Source organism: Cheilinus undulatus, linkage group 24 (assembly GCF_018320785.1).
Source record: "Cheilinus undulatus linkage group 24, ASM1832078v1, whole genome shotgun sequence".
Taxonomy (NCBI): Eukaryota; Metazoa; Chordata; class Actinopteri; order Labriformes; family Labridae; genus Cheilinus; species Cheilinus undulatus.
The window spans coordinates 6,723,467-6,750,432 of record NC_054888.1 but is presented as its reverse complement, the minus strand read 5'-3'; the positions used below and the strand labels follow the sequence as shown (position 1 = coordinate 6,750,432).

Below are 26,966 nucleotides of genomic sequence, written 5' to 3'. Positions count from 1 at the left end.
TCTGTGAGGTTTTTTGTTCCCCCTCCTGCAGTTTCCACATCTATAAATTCATGCTTTCCATCTCGGAGAAGCCTGCTCCAAATAGCCTTGTTTTCACGTTTAGAGCTGTGTTGTCTGTCAACAGAGAGGAAGCAGCCAAACAGAGACTCGGGCATCTGCTGAGGATTTCTCCTGCTTCGCAGAAAGAAACAACGGGACGCGGAGGAAAGAAGGGAAAGAAGATGGAAGCTTAAGCCTGGCTTAGATTATCTGAGATGGAAAGACAGTGGGAGAAAGAAATTGGGGTCGAAAAGTGAAAGGCAAAAAACAAATGAAGGAAGACAAAAGGCAGACAGGTGTGAAGTCAAAGGGAAAATGTAGGCCTCCGTTATTCTTTAGAATCACCTCTCCACGTCACATGCAGGATTTTATGTCTATCTCAGTCATCACTCTCCACGGCGTAGGCTTTTCTTCTTGAAACTCCTCCATCTACCATTCCTGGAGGGCAGTCTTCTCTTTTTCCTCTCCTTCTCCTTGGGGATGTTTCAGGTGGTCTGAGCTTCCACTGTGCAGAATTGAAAGTGAGATGTGGGTTAGGTATGGAGTGAGATGGATGGGGTTTTAATAAAGATTAATTACATTCCAAATGAGGCAATGAACTCCCTTAGGGGCCTCGTCTGAGTGTCTTAGACCATGGTTAATGATGGAAGAAGTCCGTGTTACCACCACTACAACAGCCTCTTAGCCACAACCGCTGGGGAAAGGGAACTCAGTTCAACTGCAGGTGTGATTTACAAGCAAAAACAAGACAGATCCATGTTTTATGAGAGGTTTCTGAGGAATTAAATCAAAACAGTGGGCAACAGGGAAGAAAGAGGGGCATCACATTAGCAAAACTTGTAAAATAGCTGCCAGATTTGATTAATATCTTGAGCTAAAATTCAGCTTGATCTAAAAAGAAATCAACTCAATGTCAAAGTGCTTTACAAGAGAGTACATAAAGTAGAAAGTTAAAAAAGGATGCTTTCAAGGTCTTTCTACTCTAAAAGATTGATGCAGTTCTTTATCTGTTGGCCTTTTATGCTAGCTGGAGGGAAAATTAGCTTAGCCTAGCATGAAACCCTCCCCAAAACTTAAAATCAGCTAGCTTTGTTCTGTCCATAGTAAATATGCTGTTGAAGCTAAATATTTGGCTAGACACTTAAAAAACAATATATAAACCTTTGCATCTGTGAGAGCAAAGCTAACTTCTTAATGGCTAAAAATGACAGAAAAGCTCAAATTGCTAGCTAAAATGATAAACAACAGCATCACTTAAGTAAAAGTGATTAAAAATACATACATTTTCTGTCTAAAACACATAAAGCACATCAATAGTTAGCTAGATTTTAAAAACAGCTAGCTACACATAAGGTATACACAGTATGAATTTAAGCAAGAAGTTATGGAAAACAGATGTACACATATATTACATATATAACCCTATATCTGATAGCTAAAAAAAATATAAACAGCTATTTTGTATGCTAAAATGAATATGAAACAGCTACATTTGGTTGCTTAAAATGAAGGAAAACAGCACAATATGTGAGATATGTAGGATATTGCCATATATGTTAGCTAGACATAAAGGAAAATGGCTGTATTTGCTAGCTAAATAGGAAACGGCTATATTTGTTAGCAAAAAAATAAGGAATCCGCTGAAAAAAAATCTAATAAATATGAAACAAAAACTTTATATCGGCTAGCTTGATTGTGTTGATAGTAAAAGTGTTGTTTAAGCTAACTACTCTGCTAGAAACTTACATAAACAATCTATAAACATCCACATCTGTGTTAGCAAAATGAACAACTTAATGGCTACAATGGCATAGCTAAAAATGACAGAAAACAGCTAAATTTGTTAGCTAAAAAGATAAACAACAGCAATACTTAGCTAAAAGTGATAGAAAACATACATTTGCTGTCTAAAACAAATATAGAGCACATCAAGCTAAACTCTTTAGACCTTTCGTGTTTAACATCTTAATGTCCGTCTGGTTACTGCAGCCTCGATGGCAAAAAGAACTTGTTACAGACTGGATGTTAGTGCTAAATACATATGTGCCCATATATTCTCTGTGATGATTGGTGTAGTGCATGTTTTGTACAAGGAAGGTTTAGAAAGCCTCAGTGGTTGCTAATCTAAACAGTTTATAAATTAAATAGCAACATATCATTTACAATAGAAGGGAATGGGCTAATGCTAATGCTAGCAAACACTGGTGTTACAGTTAAAATGTAACCCTTGGTGTATTCCAAATCACCAAAACCACCAAAAACTTAGGTGTGGGACGATGGACCCTTCCCACCCTCAATTATATTGTTGATAAAGCTGGTCCCTAATGCACTGACATACACCGCTTTCCACATTATTAAGCAAATGACATTTTTCTCTTATTTTCCTAAATATTAATGCAAATGACAGTCAGAATATTTTTCAAGTCATCAGCCGTTAGAGCATAATTCAAATGTTTTTGAACAAACTTCATAATGATAACCGTTATTTTTCAAAAAAATAAAAACCTCAAAATGCACTTTTCCACATTATTATGCAAAACAGAGTTTTAAAATATTTTATAGGCTGTAAAGAACTGAAAATGGTCATTTGTTGAATATACAGATAATTTAATTTAGGCACATTGTAGAGGCATGATGGCAGAGTTTCATCACAGCAGTACGATTCAAAGGGAACCACTGGACTTTCAGAAGCAAAGACTATTTGGCCTGAAATAGATCTAAACTCTGTCTGACCTCCGCCATAACGCTGGGGTTGAGGGGGGGGAAAGGAGGGGAGGCGGTGTGCTGAGGGATGGCTTTGTTCTGGTGTAAGAGAGTGTCAAAACATCGTGTAAATCAAGTAAAACACAAAGATATCAAACTCATAAAACTGTTAAAACAGTTCTCTCAGCTCTCTGATTAATTTTGTGATCAAAGTAAAACCTAATCAATATCATGAGATCGTAAAACCACTTCAGGCCATCAATCAGCCGAAAATGATCAAACGAAAACACTCAAAGTATCTCTGTGCTGGGATGCAGTTGAAAAGAACTCGACTTCAAGTTTACCAGGAGTTCGTGTTTTGAAGAGAGAGATTTTTGTTCTTTGAGCTCACGCAACAATAAGTTAATTTCCCAAAAGAATCTTACAAAATAGCCCCGAGCCTGTGCAGCATCATTTCACTCAGCTCTAATTAAGACAACAAGGATTTAGTATCCTCCGATCACATCAACTGATGATGAATGCAAAGTGGCCAAATTCTCTGTCTCTGGAGTTTTAAATTAATTATGAAACGACTGCAATCACGACTTTGGCTTTTCAATAATGTTGCTCCTCTATATTACTGAGGAAGATTTGGTTAGCAGTTGCCAGGGCATAGGGATTATGAATACTGTAAAGCAAGGAAATGAGGGGCTGATTTTAGTAAAAGTCAACAGCATCTGGACCAAAAGGCCACCAACAGCTAGCTGCTACTTTCTAACTGCACAGCATACACCACCCAGAGCCAAGTTTTGTCCAAAAGACAGCAAGAAACTAGCTGGGAAGCTGGCAGGGTGGATGGAAGGGTTAAAGCTCTGATAAGCGGCTTTATAACTACACATAAATAAAGTTGCAGAGCTAATATTGGTGGACAAAGTGAGGAAAAACAGCCAAAAATAATTGTTGGAATTAAAGAAAACAGCTACAATGATGGCTAAACAGGCTAATGGATAAAAACAAAAAAATTTTTTTAAAGAACTGATTGTTAACAGCTTTAATTTGTTTGTTGAAATAATGGAAAACAGCTAAAGTTGTAAAAAAAAAAAAAAAAAAGAAGTGGAAGACAGCTGTATTTGTTTGCTATGTACGTTAGCTAAACTGAATAGAATTCACCAATCTGTTAGCTATAATTAATAGACAGGAGCTGAATTTGTTTAACAAAGTTATCAGAAAACAGGTGAATTTGTCAGCTAACATGAATGGAAAAATGCTAGATTTGTTAGCTAAAATTAATGTAAAAATGGCTACATTTGTAAGCTTAAATAAAAGGAAAATTCTTTATTTGTTGGCTAAAATTAATAGAAACAGATATATTTATTTTAGTTAAAATCAGTGGAAAACAGCATGTTGGCAGTATTCAATGGCTTGCATTATTTGTCATTTAAACCAATGGAAAAAAGTTCTATTTGCTAGAATAAATTGAAAACAGCTACAGTTCTTACACATAGATAACTAAAAAACAGCTTTATTGATAATTTAAAATAAATACCACACAGCTAAATTTGATCACTACAAATAATAGAAAAACAACTATATTTGTTTGCTAAAATAAATACCAAACAGCTGTATATGGTCACTTATAATAAAGGAAACCAGCTATATGTGCTAGCTAAATAGAAAATGGCTATTAATGTTAGCTATAAATGAAGTAAAACAGCTATATTTGTAAGCTAAGATAAAAGGACAACGGCTAGCTATTTGTTTGATAAACTTTTACGTGAAACAGTTGTATTCAGAAGCAACAGCAACATGTACTGTACGATGCTAACGTAGCTAATGTAGCTATTTAGCTCACAGACAGTCTACATTTGTCCCCAAAAGATTTTGGCACAAATTTCAAAGTTTATGGCTAATACCGAATGACTTATGACATGAAGTGGTGGAGAAGGAGATGTACCTGCACCCACAGGGTCAAGATGATGCAGTGTATTCACCACAGCACTCAGGATACACCAGGCTCCAGCAGACAGGTTCAGGGTCTTCTCAGCCTTACTGGAATCGTCACTCTCAAGCTAGCATTTCTGGCAGCTGCTTTAAGGTTCAGCTGAGGCAGATCTCCACTTGCTGCATTTCCAAAACCAGAATCGTTCAGGTGTACAGCATATCAGCGCACAGATGTTAGTCTCGCCAGCAGGTTGATCACCTAAAGGCATGCAGGTTCACGTCCTCCTTGTGTCGTGGCTTCGATCTCCATCATGGATTACTGCTTGTACCAGACACACATTCAGACCTCCATTCCACCAGCTCCCAAAATAATGAGCACAACATAACTGTTCTTTCAAACTACAGGTTCATCGAATGTTTACTGAAGTAGACTGCTACTTAACGAAGACTCTCCAACGAAGCAAGTACACAAAGAGAGTTCACACTAAAGACTTCCTGAAAGTCACTAATCAATATAACACTAAGAACTGGCTGCACTCACACACACACACAACACTTAAACAATCTTACCTCGTAATAAATAACTTCAATAATTAACCGGGCATCCTTTAACGGATGTATCCCGGACGAGCCCCCAATTATGTTACGACCAGCTCGTTGTGGGTAAAGGAAGTAACATAAAACCAGATGTAGTTGGTAAATTAAAAGGTATTTATTACAAAAGTAAAATTGTGCTTAACAAAAGTGAGGCAAAATGAAAGGACCAACAAGTGCTGTTCAACTAATAACCAAATAAAACAGCGTCTAAATAGTGTTTTAAAACTAACTAATTGGTGATACAAACTTAACATAACTCCTAACTAACTACACTAACTAACCAAATCTAATAACAAAACAACAGCACCCCTAAACCTAGTGTGACTAAACAATAACAAAACCTACATGTGAGTGTGTGCCTAACTAAACTACTACCTGGTCCAGTGAATCACAACGATTGCCGCAACAAACAGAATCTTAACAAAAGTTCAAAACACTAAACAAATCAAACACAAAGAGGCATAGTGGCGAGCTCAAAACTAAGGTGACGCTGCGCCCAGACTGAAGGATGGCCAGGCTTTTATCAGGGTTGGGCTGATTGGTGCTGTCTTCTCATTGGTTGATTGGTTTTTGCTGCAGCTGTTCATTGATCACCTTAGCAGCAGCACAGGTGTCAGGAATCAACCTGGAGGAGCACAATCAGCAGCACCACACTCACACACACAAACACTAAACAAATAAAATTAGTTGCACAAGGGGGGGGGTGAGGCTGTGACATTTATTAGCTAAAAATGAAAGAAAACAGGTATATTTGTAAGCTAAAACTAATGGGAAAAAATATATTTCTTTTTTTAAAGGTTTATTTTTGGCCTTTATTTGCTAGGACAGTGGATAGAGTTGGAAACAGGGAGAGACATGCAGGAAACAGTGCCACGGGTCAGATTCGAACCCGGGTCGCCTGTGTATGTGGCGCGTGCCTTAACCACTCAACTACCGGCACGCTGAAAAAATATATTTCTAAGCTAAAATGAATGCAAAACAGCAACACTTATTAGCTATAAATTACGTTATTAGCTTAAATAAACTTGAAACGGCTACATTTGCTTACATAAAATCAAGGAAAACAACTGTTTTTGTTAGCTAAAATAAATACCAAACAGCTACAGTTGTTGGCTAAAAATAATGTAAAAGCAGCAATCTTTGTTAGCCAAATATTGTGAAAAAGCTATAAGGCTTAGCTAAATAGGAAACAGCTATATTTGTTGGCTACAAACAAAGAAAAACAACTTTATTAGCTTAAATAAATATAAAGACAGCCACGTTTGTACGGTAAAAATTAATTGAAAGCAGCTACATTTGTTTGCTAAAATAGATAACACACAGATACATTTGGTAGCTAAAATAGATAAACAGCTACATTCGTTGGCTAAAATAGATAACAGATACATGTGTTAGCTAAAAAAGATAAACAGCTACATTCGTTAGCTAAAATAGATAACAGATACATGTGTTAGCTAAAACAGATAAACAGCTACATTTGTTAGCTGGTTAGATGGCGATTTTTGTTAGCTATGATTAATGGTTAGCTAAATAGGAAACAGCCATTTTTGTTGGCTAAAAACAAAGGAAAATAACTATTTGTTAGCTTAAATAAATACAAAACAGCTATGTTAGCTAAAAATGAAGGAAAACTGCTAAACTTGTTAGTTATGATTAATGGATTACAGCTAGCTGGTATCTGTTAGGTAAACTTCTTTTTTTAAATCAATGTATTTTCTAGCTAAAATAAATGAGAAACGGCTAAACGTGCTTAATTGAACACAAAACTATGCTTATTTACTCATTGCAAATGGAAACATGTTCTGCTCAAAGTAAAAGGAAAAAAGCTGCATTCGTTGGCTGTAAATGATAAACAACACCAACAACAAAAAGATAAAGGAAAACAGACAAAAATAGGCCACATTAATAACATCAGAATTAGCTTGACGTAACAAAAGACAGCTTCATATGCCAGCTACAAAAAAGTGCATATTTACAACATCAATATCAGCTAGAAGTAATGGAAAAAATGAATTTACTGGCTAAAAATAACAGAAAAAACTGCAGTGAAAGCCAGCTTAAAGTAATGAACATCATAATAATAATAATAAATTTTATTTGTACAATTTTACATTTGGCAAACAAATCCCAAAGTGCTACAATAAAAACATGTCTAAAAACAGAGTAAAAAGCAGATAAAAGCACAAATACTACAGATCACAGAAACTACAAACTACAAATCAGCCATAAGACTGTCTGAATAAAAATGTCTTTAAGTGCTTTTAAAAAGAGTCCCCTGTCTGTGGAACCCTGAGGTGCTCAGGGAGGGCGTTCCAAAGACGGGGGGCCGCAGCGTGGAAGGCCCTGTCCCCCATGGTGCGGAGCTTTGTTTTGGGTGGACGGAGGCGGTGGCTGTCGGTACTGCGGAGCTGTCTGCTGGTGGTGTGGTGTGGGGGGTCAGGAGTTCTGTGAGGTAGGGTGGGGCGGTACCATGGAGGCACTGGTGTGTGAGGAGACAGATTTTATAGTTGATTTGTTGTTGGATGGGGAGCCAGTGTAGGGAATGGAGGATGGGAGTGATGTGCTCATGTTTACGCACCCTCATCAGGACCCTGGCAGCGCTGTTCTGGATGTACCGTAGTCTTCGGAGACTCCTGCCAGGGATCCCGATGAGGAGTGCGTTGCAGTAGTCTAGCCTGGGGGAGATAAAGGCGTGGACCAGCTTTTCAGCATCTGCAAGGGAGAGGAAGGGGCGGAGTTTTGAGATGTTGCGTAAGTGAAAAAATGAGATCTTGCAGAGATGTTGGATGTGGGCGTCAAAGGAAAGTTGGGGGTCAAATTTAACCCCCAGATTTGTAACAGAATTTGATAGTTGTGTATAATGACCAAGGGCGGATATGGCAGAGATAGGGGAGGACTGAATCTGGTGGCGAGTACCAATAAGGATGGCCTCAGATTTTGGAGCTGTTTAGCTGGAGAAAGTTCTCAGTCATCCACGCCTTTATCTCCTCCAGGCAGAGAGCTAGGGAGGGTGGTGTAGCTGTAGGAGAGGAGGGGTCAGTCCGGATGTATAGCTGTGTGTCATCAGCGTAACTGTGGAAAGAGATGCCATGTTTGGTGATGATCTGTCTGAGTGGGAGCATGTATATGCTAAACAAGGTGCAAGGTTAAGCAACATATGCTAAATGTATTAGCTTCATTTGCCAATTTGACTTGTGGATAAGATAGGAATGTTTTGGACAACAGTAACCAACCATCTAGATATAATTAGTAATACAAGTAATAAACAGACTGTGACAATATTTGGCTAATTATTTAGTAACTACTTTTTTTCCAAAGCTGTTTTTTTATGGCTAAAGGTAATGGAAACAACCATATTTTATTAGCATTAGGAAATAAATTTGATTCGCTTAAATTATGATGGTTGAAAAAAAGTTATGAGAAATGGAGCTGTTTTGTTTGAGCTGAAGATGAACATTAACTGGGACTGGTTTAAAAGAATGAATGGAAGACAGATTCATTTTTAACCTGTGGTAATTCAGGCAGCAAAAAATGGTCAACTACAATTAATTCAGAAAGTATTCAGACCCCTATTACTTTAAAACATATTTACGAGTCAGCCTGAGGCTGCAATCATTTAAATTCAGTTTTCCTCTCATTAATGTTCTCTCCGGACTCCATAATGACAGAATTAAAACAGAATTTTTAAGATTAAGATTAATGAGAGAAAAAATATTTAAACAATTGAGGCATCAGGCTGCAACAAAATAACACTGAAAAATTATTATATAGCTAAATTTAACAGATATTAAATACAAACAAGCGTCTCTGTTGTTATTTAAACTGGTAGTAGTATGACTTTAGACTCCTCCAACCCTCACTTATTCAGACTTATAGAGAACTATCTGGTTGGCCTACATAGTGTTCCTCCCACTCTCACATTAGAATCAGCTGTAATGAACATATCTGGATCAAATGCAGGGTGTCGCTCAGAGGGATTGGAGCTTATCAGCCGTGATGTGGGTGCTGGTCAGATACAGCGGCTCGTAACCGTTGCTCTGCTTTTATAAGACGCTGTAAACTGCTGATCTGCCTCTGTGCTCTTCATAAAGGCTGAGTGAGCACGGCTACTTCTGTGGATGCAGATGGAAGAAAAGAACACAGGGATCACATTCGTATACATCAAACAGACTAACTCACACAGACCGTGTGTACTGCGTGGATCTCCACATGTGTCAAGTCGCATTTCTTCCCCAGGTATGCTAAATGAAAGAAATACTGACATCAAATAAGCAGCGAGCGTGTTGCAGATTTCTCGTTCCTTTACCTGCTCTCTGACTGAAATGATATGATATTCACAAGCCCATCAGGTATTTATGAGACTCTCCTCTCATACAAATATGCTGATTTTCCTCCCAAGCTTGCAGCTGGTCATAAATATGAGCCTGCTGCTTTCTGGAGAAGGTGAGCTGTGCCTCCATCAGTTCCAGGAGATCGGCTTCCACCCCGGGCATTAAGAGTTAATTTATCGCTTGTGCAATTCAAATTCAGCCCGGCTGTCACACTTATCTCTGTCAAACGCTCGTGGTGCCACCGCCTCACATCCTGATGTATGCTTCCTATTTAAATCCCATCTCTCCGTTATGGGTGACAGGAAATAATTCATGCTGCTGAAATGCTGTCATCGACAAGGACAGATATCAATATTAATGCTGGATATCAGTGCTAAAGTTTTGTTTTAGCTCTCCTGGGGCAAGGGTTAACTTTCTGCTGCCGGACACTCTAGGAATCATGGGATGTGATTGCATATAAAACCAAAAGTGACATGAGTGTCGTTTCTGCAGGGATGCGTCTGGAGCCTGCTCTGCCACCACTGCCATTGATTTGTTTTGCAGACCTCAAAACAAATTTGAATGCTCACATTCAGAGGCAGTAGTGAAAGAAAATCGACTTTTTTGTGATGTTTATTAATCAAATTTTAAAATCCTAGCACAAAGGACTGAGATTAATGGCTTCAGTGCTTTTGAAGGCAGAATTGAATCATGTTTTGACCTTCTAGCAGTCTAAGAGAGGAAGATAAAGTATTGATCCAGCAGGTGGACACGCCACATCATGTATTAGCTTATTCCATCTGAATTAATCCTGTTTGTGCTGCATGGAAGGAGCAGAATACAACAGCAGTGGTGAGTCAGTCTACTTTTGTGCCTACATACCAACAACACAGCATTCAGGCAGATGTTCCAATGCAATCTGGCAAATTTTGATTGTATTGAGTCTACCAAAGTAAACTTGCTTTCATTTTAACTACTGTTGATTCATCATCGATCCATCCATCCATCTTCTTCTGCTTATCCGGGGTTAGGTTGCCGTGGCAGCAGGCTAAGCAAGTCACCCAGACATCTCTCTACCCGGCAACATTTTGCAGCTCCCCCTGGGGAACTCTGAGGCGTTCCTAGGCCAGAAGAGATTTATAATCCCTCCAGGAAGTTCTGGGTCTACCCTGGGGTCTCCTTCCAGTTGGACGTGCCCAGAAAACCTCCATAAGGCGATCAGAGATCCTTCCGGATGTCTGAGCTGCTCACCCTTTCTCTAAGGCTAAGCCCGGCCACCCTCCTGAGGAATCCCATTCTGATCATTTGACCCTGCGATCTTATTCTTTCAGAGTTCTTGACCATAGGTGAGGGCTGGAATCAAGATCGACCGGAGTTTTGCCTCTGGCTCAGCTCCCTCTTCACAACAACGGGACAACATCTGCAATACCACAGATGCTGCACCGATCCCCCGTCCATCTTGCAGTCCTTTCTGTCCTCACTCATGAACAAGACCTGGAGGTACTTGAACTCCTTCACTTGGGGCAAAGACTCACTCCCTACCTGGAGGGAGCAACCTGCCATTTTTCCAGCAGAGAACCATGGCCTTGGACATGCTGACCCTCATCCCAACCACTTCACACAGCCACAAACCGCTCCAGTACCTGCTGGAGGTCCCCAGCTGAAGAGGCCAACAGAACCACATCATCAGCAAAAAGCAGCGATGGAATTCTGAGATCACCCAACCCAAAAACTTTCTGTCCCTGGCTGCACCTTGAGATCCTGTCCATATAAATTACAAACTGAATCTGAATAGTTTTAGCCGGTACAAGCTCTTGTTTGTATTTTTCTAGTATATACAAGTCAGTATGCATTGCTAATGTGGTTGCAAGATGTGCAAACAGAGCAAGAATGCTGGCTGGACATGATAATAAGTATCAGGTATACAGAAATGTGGGCAGATTTACAAACAGTAGAGTGAAAAGAGTTCATATGAGCAGAGTGCATTTTTAAGCAGTGATTTAAGTCACTGTAAGTAGATTCATTAGTGTGATACAATGTGGGGCATTATACTACAAAGAGCTTCTCACATAAGCTAACATAGCCATGCTAGCATCTTAATTACCATAACTACACAAGCTAATAAAGCTAAGTTAGCTTTCACAATCTGAGCTTGTAACAAATGTAGCTAAAACTAAGGTAGTTTCGTAGATTACGTATCTTTGTAGCTTACATAACTACTTTGTGAGCTTAGCTTTACCTATGTTAGCTATGTGAGCTACATAATCCATAGCTTAGCTAGCTTGAGCAATGTGAGCTTCAAGAAACAAAACTAGAGTTAATTCCGCTATTTTAGCTACACATCTCTGTAGCCAGCATAGCTACTTTGTGAGCTTCACTTTACCTAGATAGCTACATGAGCTACAATATGAGTTTTGGAAACATAACTCAAGCTAATTAAGCAAAAAAGATAACATATCTATGTAGCCTACATAGCTTCTTTATGAACTTAGCATTTCCTATGTTAGCTATGTAGCTACATGAGCTACATTATCTATAGCAAAGTGAACTTTAGCAACGTGAGATTTAGCAACATGAGCTTCAGCAATGTGAGCTTCAGCAAACATAGCTAAAGCCAATGCAGGTGTATAGATTATGCATCAATGTCGCTACTTTGTTAGCTTAGCTTTACCTATGTTAGTTATGTAGCTACATGAGCTACATTATCTACAGCTAAGCTAGCTTGAGCAGCATGAGTATCATGAAACATAACTAAAGCTAATGCAGTTACGTTAGCTATGCATCTCTGTAGCCTAAATAGCTACTTTTTGAGCTTAACTTTACCTATGTAGCTACATGAGCTACATTATATCTCGCAGCATTAGCTTTGGCAATGTGAGCTTCAGCAAACGTAACTCAAGCTAATAAAGCTACATAGATAACATATCTATGTAGCCTACATAGCTACTTTGTGAACTTAGTATTTCCTATGTTAGCTATGTAGCTACATGAGCTACATTATCTATAGCAAAGTTAGTTTCAGCAATGTGAGCTTAAGCAAACATAACTAAAGCTAATGCAGCTAAGTAGATAAAGCATCTATGTCACTTACATAGCTACTTTGTAAGCTTAGATTTACCTATGTTAGTTATGTAGCTACATGAGAAACGTAATCTACCACTAAGCTAGCTTGAGCAACGTGAGCCTCATGAAACATAACTAAAGCTAATGCAGCTATGTTAGCGATGCATCTCTGTAGCCTGCATGACAACTTTGTAAGCTTAACTTTACGTATGTAGCTACATGAGCTACATTATATCTAGTTGAGTTAGCTTTGGCAACGTGAGCTTCAGCAAATGTGACTTAAGCTAATAAAGCAAAATAGATAACATATCTATGTAGCCTACATAGCTACCTTGTGAACTTAGCATTTCCTATGTTAGCTATGTAGCAACATGAGCTACATTATCCTTTGCAAACTTAGTTTTAGCAACATGAGCTTCAGCAAACGTAACTAAAGCTAATGCACCTATGTAGATAACATATCTATGTAGCCTACATAGCTACTTTATGAGCTTAGCTTTACCTGTGTGAGCTATTTCGCTGTGAGCTGTTATCTGTAGCAAAGTTAGCTTTAGCAAAAGTAGCTAAAGCCCACTTAGCAACAAAAAGAAAGGATAATGTAGCTATTTTGTGAGCTTAGCTTTAGCTATGATAGCTACATTAAGCTGCATATGCTTCCTGTGTTAGAATGTCTTCATGAAGAGCTTTTTCCTGTGAGCAGAATGTTGACTTGGCTTTATTAGACATTTTGTACTCAGGTTTGGCAGGTTAGCTTTTAACTTTTAACTTTTGGTGTCCTAACTAATACCTTAACTCTTACCCTAACCCTGAATGGAAGTTTAATCAAATTTATCTGTAGTCTGAGCGAGCATTTCTGTCCTGAGATATACTGTGTCTCAGATGAACGGTCTCTGAGACCGTCCCTCAGACGCTGTTATCAAACATTTACCTTTTTACTGTCCCCTTATCTTTCTTTCTAGTCCATAATAATTTCCTTTTTCCATGGTTAGGTTCATATCAAAATCTACCGTCGATCTACCCAAGGTTCCTTATTTTCTTTCAAAATAAAAGCAGTTCTGTATCCAGGCTAGAAGTCAGTGAAACAAATATGGTAAAAATGAGATAAACATTTTAATTGAAAAACCGAGAAAAAAAATTAAATAGCTGCCAAAGTTAATTGCATTAAAGTGCTTGAATTTAACCCTAAAAAGTCAACAACCCTTTTATATTCAAGGTCTTGCAGTGCACAGATCTGTTTATGCAACTTTGCATCAGTGACCCTCTGTTAGTCGGCGTGTCTCTGAAGTGTGCTCATCTCTGCTTGTATATCCTGCTCCAGTTGGAAGTTTAAGAGGAGGTTTCTGTGGCTAAGAAACAGCAAGGAAAAGACAGAAATAGGATTGTTGTTTCCAAATTCAATCACAAAAATCTGAGATTTATGATCTAAATTTACTCATTAAATCTGACACAAAGCTTAGAAACCTGAAAGAACACCCAGTCTGTTCATACAGAGATAGAACAGCAGGCAGAATAGCCAAAATCCATCTCTCTTCAGACCAAGGTGAGAGCCTCACACACACCAAGCCGTCGTTACCGCCGTGCGGAGGCGTCAGCATTGTGATGCATCCTGGCATCGCTCTGATGGCTCTCCTCCTGGAGGAAGAAGAGGCTTGTACGGCGGGTCTCCAGCTGTTCTTGATGAGCCTTTCTTCCTTTCTCACCTTGGTGCAAAAACGCCGGCACAGATGGCAGATTGCACACCGCCAATTTGTTCCATGGTTATTTTCTTAGGAAAGGCGAATCCTGCGTGCCTCACAGGACAGGTCGTGAGGAGGTCATGAGTGAGCAGAACACATGTAGGGCAAAAAATGCTGAATATTTACACATAGATGCTGCTGAAACAAGCTTTAGCTTTAAGACCATCTGAAGGTCTTCTCTGTGCCCTAGAAATTTTTCATTTCTTCTCAACGCCGCCTTCCAATGCTTTGTTTTGAAATCTGAGTGTTCCCAATTGTCTCGCACTCCGCCTCGCTCGTTACGAGGTTCATTTAACCACAAGCCTCTGAATAATCACCCGCTTTTCATTTTCCCCGAGCTTTAGCCCTTTAAACGCTCCACCACTGGCTTGTTTGGCCAATTACTGAGCAGACTTTCTATTACTCAGCATATTGTATCAAATTGCATATGCCATAGGGGGTGATCAGAGGAATGCAAAACACGGCACAGAGGATAAGACGCTGCGCACAACAATTATTCCACATGCACTGGGCAGGCCGGGCTTGTACGTTTTTGGAGCAAAATAAAGTCATTAAAAGATAACACACCCTGCATGTAAAGGAGGTTGAATTCTTTCCCACAAAACAAACGCACCCTAAACCGACACTGGAATAAATCTGTTTCAATTATATTTTCTACTGGAAAATGTTTGAGAAACTGATCAAAAAAGGGCTGTTTGACGTGAAAGCTCCATCTGGGAATAGTTTTGTTATGAAGAAATCCGAACTCCGTACATGCTCCCACAAGATTTTTCCTGTTTGAGGAAAACGCCTCGCCACAAATGCTATCGTGAGTACAAAACAGAAGATAGTTCTTATTTCTCCAGCGCCAAATCCCACAGGAGCGGTGCCGCCGCTCCCTCAGATGATGGTGGTGATGATGACGCCTGGAACAAGAGTTGAAAATGTATATGCTCACATAGGAATACACAGTTGCACCTGTAGGCATTGAAGGCTGGAGCGTCCTAATTAGAGTGGAGCTGATTAGTGCACACATATGCTAACACATGAGGAAAAGCATCATTTAAAGCTCCCGTGAGGAGATTTTAGCTGTTCATGAAACCGGCTGAAATCAACAGCGATGAATCTTTATGAGCTACAAAAGCGAAAGAAAGCAACATCGACAAAACTGGTTATTTCTTTGGTGCTGTTTGAAATGCCTTAAAATGCTAGCATAGGGGGGTAGGTGTCAAAGTCATGCGTAGCACTCTGCAAGAACAGACTTATTAAAAATAATTTGCAAAGTAAATTTTACCAGTGAGTGCACCATTTGAATGTTAAAAAGAGCTTTGTCCACAGGTGGTGCCAAAGTCAACAATAGACAAAAGTTCCAAACGAGAGCTTTAAGTTGACTTCTTTATCTTGGGATAACGACCCTGCTTCCAGTTCTCTGAGAAATCCACCTGTTATTATGGGCAAGCCAGTACTGTTATCATCAGGTATTAAAGAGTGCAAGTCAAGAACTCGACAACAAAACCAAAATGTACAGTGCTTAACAAATTTATTAGACCACCCTAACCCTGACCAAAGTAAGGTTTATGCCACAGCTGCCCTAAATTAACAGCATTGGTGATTACCAAAATCATTTTTTATGTTTCTGTGATGGTTAATACACCAATATGTAGAAGCTCTTTAACCCAAATGACATTTTTAATGCTAAAATAGAATTATTATTGTTATCCATGAATTTTCAAATTTACTGGTTTACAAAAAACCTAAAATAATAGTAAAGCACATTATTATTTCTTGATTAATATGTCAAATTATAGTTATTTACTTGCATTCCTAAAGAGAAAAATCAGTTTTAGTGCTTGAATGTTATGCTTGATTAATATCTGACTTCTCAGAGAAGCCCAGTGAGCCAGCTCAAATTTGGGGGAATTCAGTTTGAAATTCCTCATTCCTGTTCAAAATGGTAAAACATGGAGAGCTGACTGAAAATGAAAGAGTCCGCATTAAAGCACTTCATGATGCTGGATGGTCTTTGAGACAAATATGACAGGTGGTCTCATAAATTTGTTAAGCACTGTACTCATTATCATGGAAAACAGAGTGAAATGTATAAATGCATGTCCTATTAGGGCTTCCGTACCCTTGATATTTATCAGTTCACATGCTGTAAATCCAAGCAACAGTTATGGCTCAGTTAGATGATTTAACTGGATCTTTTCCTAGTATGAGGAGGAATAAGGGAGGACAGATTTGTTGACAGATGTATGCTAGGTACTGATGCACCCCCTTTAGCTAGTTAGCTCAGTCTGTAGGGACTTGGGTGTGGAAACGGAGGGGGTCAGGGTACCAAAGTCTAACAGAAACCATAAAATGAGAATACAGCGCCATTTTTCCTTTATTGTTTTTTTTTTTAAATTAAAGGTAAAATTAGGAAAAGAACTCTGAAAAATGGCTAAATTTTGTTTCATGTCTTTTTCTTTTTCTGTTTTACAATAAGGAAGTAAAGAAGTGAAAAGGGATGGTCACGTGACCCAGCTGCTGTAACTTATGCAGATGACAACATCACCTCCGTTATGTTTTGTATTTTATGGCCCAACCTTCTGTTGTTCTGTCTGGTGTGGAAACTCTGCAGATGCTACGGTTTGTTTGGGGCCGATTCAGGTGTACAATGTCAAACCCCCAACCATGCTGTCAAGATGACTTTGAGAAATCTGTCTTAGTACGACTTCTGTCACACATTTACATGTATTTTAAAAGTCCAGACTTGTAAAATTAACTTCTTCTAACTACATGTAAACACACTCATTCATTTCCATGTCCATTAACTGAATCAGAATAAGTGTTAGATTAGACAGTGACAACCCAACTGCAGAGTGATTATCTGACATAGCAGAAGTGCTCCTGAGTGGTCTTACTATTGTTATGTTACTACGTTAAGGTTGTACTAAACACATGATCTTGTCTGTATCTATATGTTGAGTACAGTCACTAACTTGTGTATGATGTACTTAATCCAGAGAACGTTCCCTCCTAAATCAATCTCATACAAATGCAAACAGAAGCAGCAAATGCTGGTGAATAATACTTTGTAAGCACATTCAGGCTTGGTCTCTTAAAAACAATAAATGAAACAATAGTTTGCCTGAGGGTAAGTCAGCCTGACTCATTGTTTTTGTCAGAAACATTAGTGTTGAGTTTAGTTACGCTCTTGTTCAGTCTTACATTTAAAATCAAGAGTTACATTTGCCAATACTGATAAATGTGGCTGTGAATGCCAGCACTGCATTCCCCTTTAAAGTCATTCAAATGATTAAAGTGATCATAACATGATTAAATCTCTGCTTCTTATGGCTTTAAAGATCTCCACCAGAGATGTTAATTGTTGCTTTGTTGAATTAAATGCTCTAAAGACGTTCACTGAAAAGTTAAATTCATATGATTTCTTTCCTCCAAAACAATGCCAGAGAAAGACAGGAGCAGGGGATAAGGTTGGGGCATTTTAAAGATACAACTTCTTTTTAGTCCTTCTGAAATTCTTTCTCTCAGCTCTGCTGTTCAGGGACTGTTGTCAAATCAGTGATTCAAAGTGAGTCAATTATATCAGAAATTCTGAATTCTTGGCAATTTTTGGTTTCTCTTGCTTATTTGGGATCAGCAGGACCTGATAAGTTTAACACCAAAGCCTTGTCCTTCAACAGGAAGTAGTTTTCACCAAGAAATGATGTTTGCACATGAGGACAGCAGGCATATCGTACTTTACAAAACACAAAAATGTAGATTTTTTTTTTTTACTTTTTTACAGATTTTAATTGTGTTTCGTCCCGTTGGTAGGGGGCCGTTCTGTCAGTAAATGGCGTCAGTCCTCCTGGAAAACTCCCTTTCAGAAAGAGAACCCTCCCCCCCAAAAGAATTCCCCCTAAATTCCCTAAAATTTCAAAGGCAGTACCAAAAATTTGTTAACGTTCAAAAATCCCTTAAAAACACCCCAAAATGACCTAAAGTATTCCCCAAATATCCCAGTGAGCTGTTCTGAAAAAGCCAAAAAATTTACATTGAATTTTAACTAAAAATTCCAAGAAAATGCCACAAAATTTTCATCAAGTTCTCATATAAAATTCAGAAAAAAAAAATCAAAGTACATTGCTCCCCCACCAAAAAAACCCTTTAAATCAAACTCTAAAAAGTAACATTCCCACAAATTTTCAAAAAAAAAAACCAAACAAACAAAAAAACTAACTGAAAATTTCAAAGCGAATTCTCCAGACATTCCAATTACTTAATTACTTACATTTGTATGTAAATTCTGGATACTTAATTTAAATTTTAGAGGCAAATTTAACACAATGTTGTAGAAAATCAAAATGTTACAATGTCCTTAACTGTCAGAGGTCTCAGGAGGTTAAGGCTCGACCTGTTAATGCTCCATTATTAGATGCGTTTATGTAGGATTCATTAGGATAGGCATATTTTCTAGCTAACAGTACTGTAAGTTTTCCAGTGGTTGCATCAGCTGGTTGATGTATGTGTAAGCTGGCCGACCGGAATTTAAGTAAACAAGAGTGTTAGGTAGCTAAAGGTAAGATAGTCTTTTTATTTGCCTGCTAATGTTAGCCGTTCTGACTTCGCTGCCTGTTCCTTATCAATATAATGCGGTACTGCGCAGAAGTTTTAGGTGTGTTTGGGCTAAAAATTGAGGCTGAAGTAAGGCGTAGATGTGGGTTGATCAAGAGGCATTGTGAAGTAAAAGGATTTGTTAGATCCCCTCTATCTTTACACTTCATAAACCTGAAACAAAACAGTTCTGAACATTTAAAAATAAAAATAGAATCATCAATCACCATGTTTGGATACCTGGTAAAATGGAGAGTATCTGTTATGGATTTTACATAAACTGATGATAAAATAAAACTTAAACAAATAACTTTTATTATAAACCAAAAAAGGACAAAAAAGGTCATTTGCATTGTAATTCATCATTTAAAACATCAATTTTTCCTGTTATTCAAGACATTAAAAAGTAGCTAATCCCCACAGTTTCAGCTGAGGTGCAACAACCCTGGAATTACACATACTACCTTTAGAAAGCCATGACTAGGTCTGGTTGAGATCATTGTGTTGGCATAGATGAGGAACCAGGAAAGAGGGAGATGACAAAGAATCAGGTGTCTTAAAGGAATGTTTTCTTGATTTTCTTTCACTTTTATCACTTTTTTAAATGGAGGCAAAACTATTTCATTTCATTACAAAAAGAGCAGTAAAATTTACAGGGTGCTGGTTTCAAGGGAAGTTTGAAAATGAGCACCATTGCACTTAAATGTTGAGATCTGGACCCTGACAGACCAACAGTACTAATAAATCCCCATATTCTGCAAGCTCTTAGCGAAAAACCGGTCTGAGGTTTGAGTTCTCTTTTAGGTTGAAAAACAGCTGTCCATCAGCCAATTACACAGAAATCGCACAGTAATATTTGCCAAAAACACACCAACACCTGCAGGGAAGAGCACCCAGCCATGTTGTTTCCTCATCCACCCGGCGCTGGCCCGTCACCGACGTGTTGAGAGCTGGGACCTGTTTCAACCCGGGAACAGCTGCCGCTGAATGAACAGCGGTCCTAATGAGAAGCTTTCATTTCTGCAGCTCAGTCGTCTCAGACAGTAATCTAGTTTCCCATTTATTAATATAAAGATAATGTGTATTAACTTGAGCCAAATACAAACTTTTGATACTGTTTTCTGTAATAAATACAATTTCAGGTCTTATAAAAGCGCTTTATTGAATCTCAAGTAATTGAAAAGAAGAAAGCACTCCAAAATGTAATATGTGTCCTCAGTACACACTGCGCTTGCAGTACATCTGTTCTCCATCATGTTCAAGTAATAGAAAATATAATAGTCTGCAGCCTGCTCACGGCACGGCCTGAGACAAATAACTGCACATAACACATTAACAGAAGTAACATTCACTTGGGAATGAAAGCAGCTGATATCTCTCGCCATGTCCGAGTACCTTTCATAAGAAAATATGTCTGAATCTAAAGAATACAACAGATGCAAACAGAGAAGGTTGATAATACTCATATATTTGCTGCTTTCTAGAGTAAGAGCAACACGATGCACGTGTTTCATCCTGTTTAAATGAGTCATTACACTGTAGGCTCGCTGTGTTCACCAAAGAGACGACAGCTGCTGCAAGTGCCAGACAGTACATCCAACACTTTAACACCTTTTTCAGAAAAACACAACAACTGAAAAAACATGAGGAACATTCATAATAAGAGCTTGTGATGGCGAATGTCTGGGTTTAAAGAACTTTGTGGCATTTCTGTAATCTGCAGTGGAGTAATGGGGACAGTTTTTGTCTGAATGCTTTTACACAAGCCTCTAAGCCTCCTGTCTTCTATAAAATCATAGCGCTGCTGGCAATAACAAACAACCGGCTGAACATTTGGCACATTTTTGAAAAAGCATACTTCCAAGTTTGTGCCTGTTTAGTGAGTCTGATTTGTGCACCTCTCTGGAAAACCTTGAAATGAAAGAGAAGTAGAATACAGAGGAGCTTGCTTTGGCCTCACTGTAGAAAATCCTGGCGAAGCGATCAGCGCCTGGAGAAACCACGTCAGTGCTCCTCTAGCTCAGTGCTACGTGCCGGAAAGTACTCGCCAAAGCCAAAGACGAAGAAGAATGAGATAACTGCTGCACAGCTCCAACAGTCCTGCTAACATTTCAGGTGTTTCTTGCTGGTCATATCGTTCCAAATACGATGCATTTCCTCAGGGGAGATCTGGTGGACGGTGACCACCCGGCGGTATCGGCAAAGACTGTACGCCATCTTCCAGTGGTTGAAGCCGCTGTTCTGGAATGGGTGGATGCCCAATTTACGGAGGCAAACGCCAACGTATACGTCCTCTAGGTGCAGCAGCCTGGTGTGTAAGGAAGTCTTATAAATGAGCTCAGCAACATCCGCTGAGAAGATGTAGCCAGTGCCTGAGCAGAAAGGTGGGTACTTGCTCTCCGGGTACAGATCCCTCGGCATGTACCACTTGCTGCGCATGTCTCTGATAGGCCCCCCGTTAATGACATAGCCAGTGAAGTACCTCCTTCTTGGCTTGGTGGTGGGCTTCAGGAGGTTGAAGATGAGGTTCTCCATGTTGACAAAGATGTCACTGTCTGTCTTGAGGACGTACTGCGCCTTAGAGCAAAACGTAGCGACCCATCGCATTCCCATCAGCGTCTTAAGCGTCAAGTTGTGGTACGAGTCAATAAAATCCTCCACTATGATGTCATGAAAGATCTGACTCTCCTGCTCCACCATGTGGTTGAGGACGACGTCAGTGCTGCGACCTAGCAAGAACAGCGTGACCAGGCGAACGTCCGTGAAGGTGCTCTCGTCACCCCATGTCTCACGGATCGCTTGACGGGCGTCGAATTCCTTGTGGGTGGTGCTGATGAGGCTGACGAGGAAGGGCGGCTCGGCCTCACACTTCTTCTCCTCGTTGATGAGGTAGCCAAAGTCATGCGGGTTGAGCGAGCGCGTTCGGATGTTACTGAAGGTGGCGTTCTTGTTCACCTTGGGCACCTTGCGCACAGGGATCGTCATCTGGCCCACGTAGGAAGTGGAGGGGCGGGACACACTCAGGTACCACAGAGCGCTTGCCCAGCAAACCACTGTCAGCAAGTATAAGCAGGAGACCTTAGAAGGCATCGCTGGTCACTTGGCTGTCGTTACCAGCGGGAGCAGCATCGGAAACGTTGAGGCCATGCCTCCATTGGTCGTCTCAGATCTGGCGGCGCAGCTTGAGGCTGCCTCCGCAACACGGCTGACATTAATTTTGGGTAATGGACTTCTCTAGAGGTCTCTTTGAAAAGAACCACAGCAGAGATTTCTTATCATGTCTACGTCCTTACTGTGTCCCATGGCAGATGGCGAGGATGCTTTCAGCTCTCTGTCACAGCATCTAAAAAAAAGATGAGAAAACAGACCGTCAGTTGAAGCATAAATCCAAAGTACATAACAAAATCTCAGCAGTGAGATAAGCATGTTGACTGGAGGTGTAACTTCCAACAAACTCTTATCTTACTCCCATGAAGAGCCCTTATAAAAGGAAGGTGTGCGACATATTCAACAATATCTTTTACTCCATATTCATTACAGCTCATAACATCAGTCCACTAGGCAGGCGGCACAGCCAGTTACCCTATCTTTCCATCACTGCTTCAGATAAGAGCTCTGCGGTCTAAAGAGAGAGTGAAAATACCAGGAAGCTCTCTTCAATGATAGGCCCTGCTCTGCCTCAGCTCCCCACACTTTCTGTTTGCTGTTTATCTCGCTCTTATCCCCCCCTGGACCAGACACAGCCTGGCGAATCAGAGCAACTCCGACAGTCTGAGAGGAAGAGGAAGAGGGGGGAGAAGGATCAGGGCAGGGAAGGTGAAAGTAAAACTTTCTCCAGGGGGAAAGATAAAAATCCACTTCCTCTGCTACTCCTGGTCTCACTCAGTGCTCACTTCGAATCGTTTTCCTCTTCAACCAACCTTTTTTCACGAGTCAAGCTGAACTTTGGCATGCAGATTTTACACGTTTCCTTTGGTAATGAGCTCCGTCTTCATTAGCTGTGGAATTTTTAGCTCTAATTGGGCACACTGACAAGCCATATGGGGATAAGTTAGAGCTCTGAAGACTGAAAATGATCAAAGCTGTGAACACATTATAGCAAATTATTATCTACAAGCTTTATGTCATATCTGGCATCGTACTGCCATGATGGATAACAAATTTGTAAGGTTTCTGGTGTCTAATCCTCAGGGTTTGGTGAACAATCTTAACTTACATAGTTGTATTTAAACAGTCTTTTTTTAAGTACCAGCTAGTTCTACTTGGGAAACAAATTGTCGTCTTAACTGTGAAAAACTGACACTAAGAGAGCTCAGTCATGCTGACGTTCTTAATGTTTCCTTTGTGATAATGACTAATAAGCAGGGGATTTAGTAACAAAGTCTTGTAGTTTTTCTAAAGGGGGGTTGGTGGTGAATTTGAAGACGATTTCATGTCAAATTCTCAAGGATTTTAGTTCTGAATTCTTAGGGGTTGTGGTGGTGAATTCTTAAGGTTTTGGCAGTAAATTGATTAGGAACATTTTACATTTTTTGTGTTGAATTCTTGTTATTTGGAATTGAATTTCAGCTTTTGGTGGTAAATCTTTAGATTTGTTGAGTTGAATTCTCAGGGGTTTTGGTGTTGAATGCTCAGGAGTTTTTGTGGTGAATTTTAGGGGTTTTGGTGTTGAATTCTCAGGGGTTTTGGTGGTGAATTCTCAGGGCTTTGGTTTTGAATTATTATGGGTTTTGGTGTTGAATGCTCAGGGGTTTTAATGGTGAATTTTTAGGGGTTGTCATGGTGAATCTCAGGGGGTGTTGTGGTGAATCTCAAGTATTTTGGTGTTGAATTCTCAGGGGTTTTGGTGGTGATTTCTCAGGGGGTTTGGTGTTGAATTATTAGGGGTTTTGGTGATGAATTCTCAGGGGCTTTGGTGTTGAATCTCAAGGGTTTTGGTAGTGAATTATGAGGGGGTTTGGTGGTGAATCTCAGGGGTTTAGGTGGTGAATCTCAGGGGTTTTGGTGTTGAATTATTAGGGGGTTTGGTGTTGAATTCCAAGGGGTTTTGGTGTTGAATTCTCAGGAGTTTTGGTGTTGAATTCTCATGGGTTTTTCTGGTGGTAATTATTAGGGGTTTTGGTGGTGAATCTTAAGGGTTTTGGTGGTGAATTCTCAGGAGTTTTGGTGTTGAATCTCAGGGGTTTCTTTGGTGAATGATGAGGGGTTTTGGTGTTGAATTATTAGGGGTTTTGGTGTTGAATTATTAGGGGGTTTGGTGTTGAATTATTAGGGTTTTGGTGTTGAATTCTCAGGGGGTTCGGTGGTGAATCCTCAGGGGTTTTGGTGTTGAATTATTATGGGTTTTGGTGTTGAATTATTAGGGGTTTTGGTGTGGAATTATCAGGGGTTTTGGTGTTGAATTCTCAGGGGTTTTGGTGTTGAATCTCAAGGGTTTTGGTAGTGAATTACGAGGGGGTTTGGTGGTGAATCTCAGGGGTTTTGGTGGTGAATTCTCAGGGGTTTTGGTGGTGAATTATCAGGGGGTTCGGTGGTGAATTCTCAGGGGATTTGTTGTTGAATTATTAGGGGTTTTGGTGTTGAATTCTCAGGGGTTTTGGTGTTGAATCTCAAGGGTTTTGGTGGTGAATTATGAGGGGGTTTGGTGGTGATTCTCAGGGGTTTTGGTGGTGAATTATTAGGGGTTTTGCTGTCTAATCTCAGGGGTTTTGGTGGTGAATTCTCAGGGGTTTTGGTGTTGAATTCTCAGGGATTTTGGTGTTGAATTCTCAGGGGTTTTGGTGTTGAATTCTCAGGGGTTTTTGTGGTGAATTATTAGGGGTCTTGGTGGTAATTGTCAGGCTTTTTGTGTCAAATTCTTAGATGGTTTGGTTTTGAATCTTCAGATTTTCTTGAGTTGAATTCTTAGGTTTTTGGAGTTTAAATCTAAAGTTTTTGGAGTTGAATTTTTAGGTGTTTCAGATGTTAATTATTTGATTTTGGTATTAAGTTCTTAGTTTTTTTGTTTACTTCTTCAGTTTTTGAAATCGAATTTCTATTCTCTTTTATTTAGTGGTATATTCTATGTTTTTTTTGTGTAAAATTCTTAGGATATCAATTTTGTTATGAATTCTTTTCTGTGTTGAATTCAAAGGTTTTTTGAACAAGAATTCTAAGGGGTCAGGTGTAAAAGCTGTAAGGATTTATGTTATGAAATTTGTACAGTTTTAGATGTTGAATTTGTATGTTTCTGGGGTAAATGATGATGAACTCATAGGGTGTTTGGTGTTACATTCAAAAGTGTTTTATTTTTGAACTCTTTATGTTTTGGGATGTTGAATTTTTGTGTGTTTTGGGAGTGAATTCATAGAGTTTTGGATTGAATTCTTTGGGATTTTGCCGTTTCATTCCTCGGGGTTTTAGTGCTGAAACTATTATGGGTTTTTGAGACTGATTAGTTTTTATTTTTTGTTTTTATTTTTTTTTCTTAGGGTTTTGATGGTGAAATCTTGGGATGGTGTTTGCACTGAATTGTAAAGGTTTTTAGTCTTGATATCTTAGGGTTGTTTCAAATTTCTTAAGGTTTTGATGTAAAATTTCTGGAGTTTTTGGTGTTGAATTTGTATGTTTTTGATGCCATATTCTTATGGTTTTTGATGTTGACTTCTTTGGGTTTATAGTGTAATATTCTTAGGGTTTTTTGCTGTAGAATTTTCATGGTTTTTGCTGTTGAATTCTTGTGTTGCTGTGTTGAGTTCTAGGGATTCTCAACCATCAAATTTATAGATTTTTTTTTTGTTGTTAAATACATAGGGCTTTTGGTTTCTGGGATTTGTCTCGAAGGGGAGCACTTTATTTCTTGACTATGTAAAACTTATGATAAAAGATTCAATCTGAGCTCTGGCACACTGACTTTACAAGTTTTCTTTGGCGAACTTCAAATTCATTAGTTGTGCAACTTTTGCTCTGTTTTGGCATACTTAAGGAGATAAATTAAACCTCAAAAAGACAGTGTAGCTGAAGAGAAACAGGAAAATTTGGAGAGAGAGAGAGTGGGAGAAGACCTGCACTAAAGGATCAGGATTCAAACCAGCAGGTGCATCATGGAACAAAGCTTCTATGTATGGGCAGCTTCACTAAGGCCTGTACTAAACGAGCACCTAACATTGTCCTTTAGTATTGGAAATCATTTTGTTCTTCTGGGAGTATGACTTTTTTTTGACTTTGCATAACCGGAATTCCAATTTTACACATTTCCTTCTGTCATGATGACTAATTCTCAGGATTTCTAGTTTCCAATTTGCAAGACTTCTGGTGCTGGATTTGCTGGGGTCTTAAACCTATTCACACACTATTATTTCCAGTGCATTTCTTTTGATGTTGCAGCAGTCCTGTTCTTCTTCTGCAGAAATTCATTTCTTTATCCTGATCATGCATTACTGATGCTGCAGGAGTTACACTGAACTTTGGCACTGGTTTCCTTCGATAATGAGCGTCTTCTCTGCAAGACGTCAAACTTTCTACTCCATTTGGGTACACTGGGAGGCCATAAAGGGGAAGTTAAACCTTTTAAGATGGAAAAATGATAAAAAATCTGTGCATTTATTGTACCCAGATTCTATCTTCTGGCTTTATTTTATATCTGACTTCATAAGCTGGTGATGGATGACCAAAACACAGAGATTTTGGTGTCTAATTCAGAGGGCTTTGGTGCCTAATCCTTCTTCACAGACTTTTATTTGCAACATAATCTCTTTTGATGTAGCAGCAGTCCTGTTCTTCCTCAGCGAAGATACATTTTCTTCTTGACCGTGCATAAATCATGATGAAAGAGAGCGCTATAGATCCTATTAGAGATACTCAAATCTGCAAAGATGCCAGTGCCCTGTTTTAAAGATGAATCCGCTTCGATAAAAAACAGCTCATTCTTTTATCAGACACCAGATTTTGTCGGTTCTTGGTTCTTTTCATCAAGACTTTTCTGTTCTCTCCACCCTTTTCGATCCCTCCCTCCCTCTCTAAAGCAGACTCATCAATC

The 26,966-nt window shown here is 39.3% G+C and overlaps 1 protein-coding gene across 6 annotated transcripts in view; it reads right to left on the bottom strand.

Moving 5' to 3' along the window:
* Window positions 1-20,155: 20,155 nt before the first annotated feature.
* Window positions 20,156-26,966, bottom strand: part of b3galt1a (UDP-Gal:betaGlcNAc beta 1,3-galactosyltransferase, polypeptide 1a) — a 240,692-nt gene continuing 233,881 nt past the window's right edge. For all 6 annotated transcript variants that reach the window (XM_041781535.1, XM_041781538.1, XM_041781537.1 and 3 more), the window contains one exon: window positions 20,156-22,292. In XM_041781535.1, the coding sequence (XP_041637469.1) occupies window positions 21,053-22,039 (987 nt within the window). In that variant the 5' untranslated portion in view covers window positions 22,040-22,292 and the 3' untranslated portion in view covers window positions 20,156-21,052. The remainder of the gene's footprint in view (window positions 22,293-26,966) is intronic.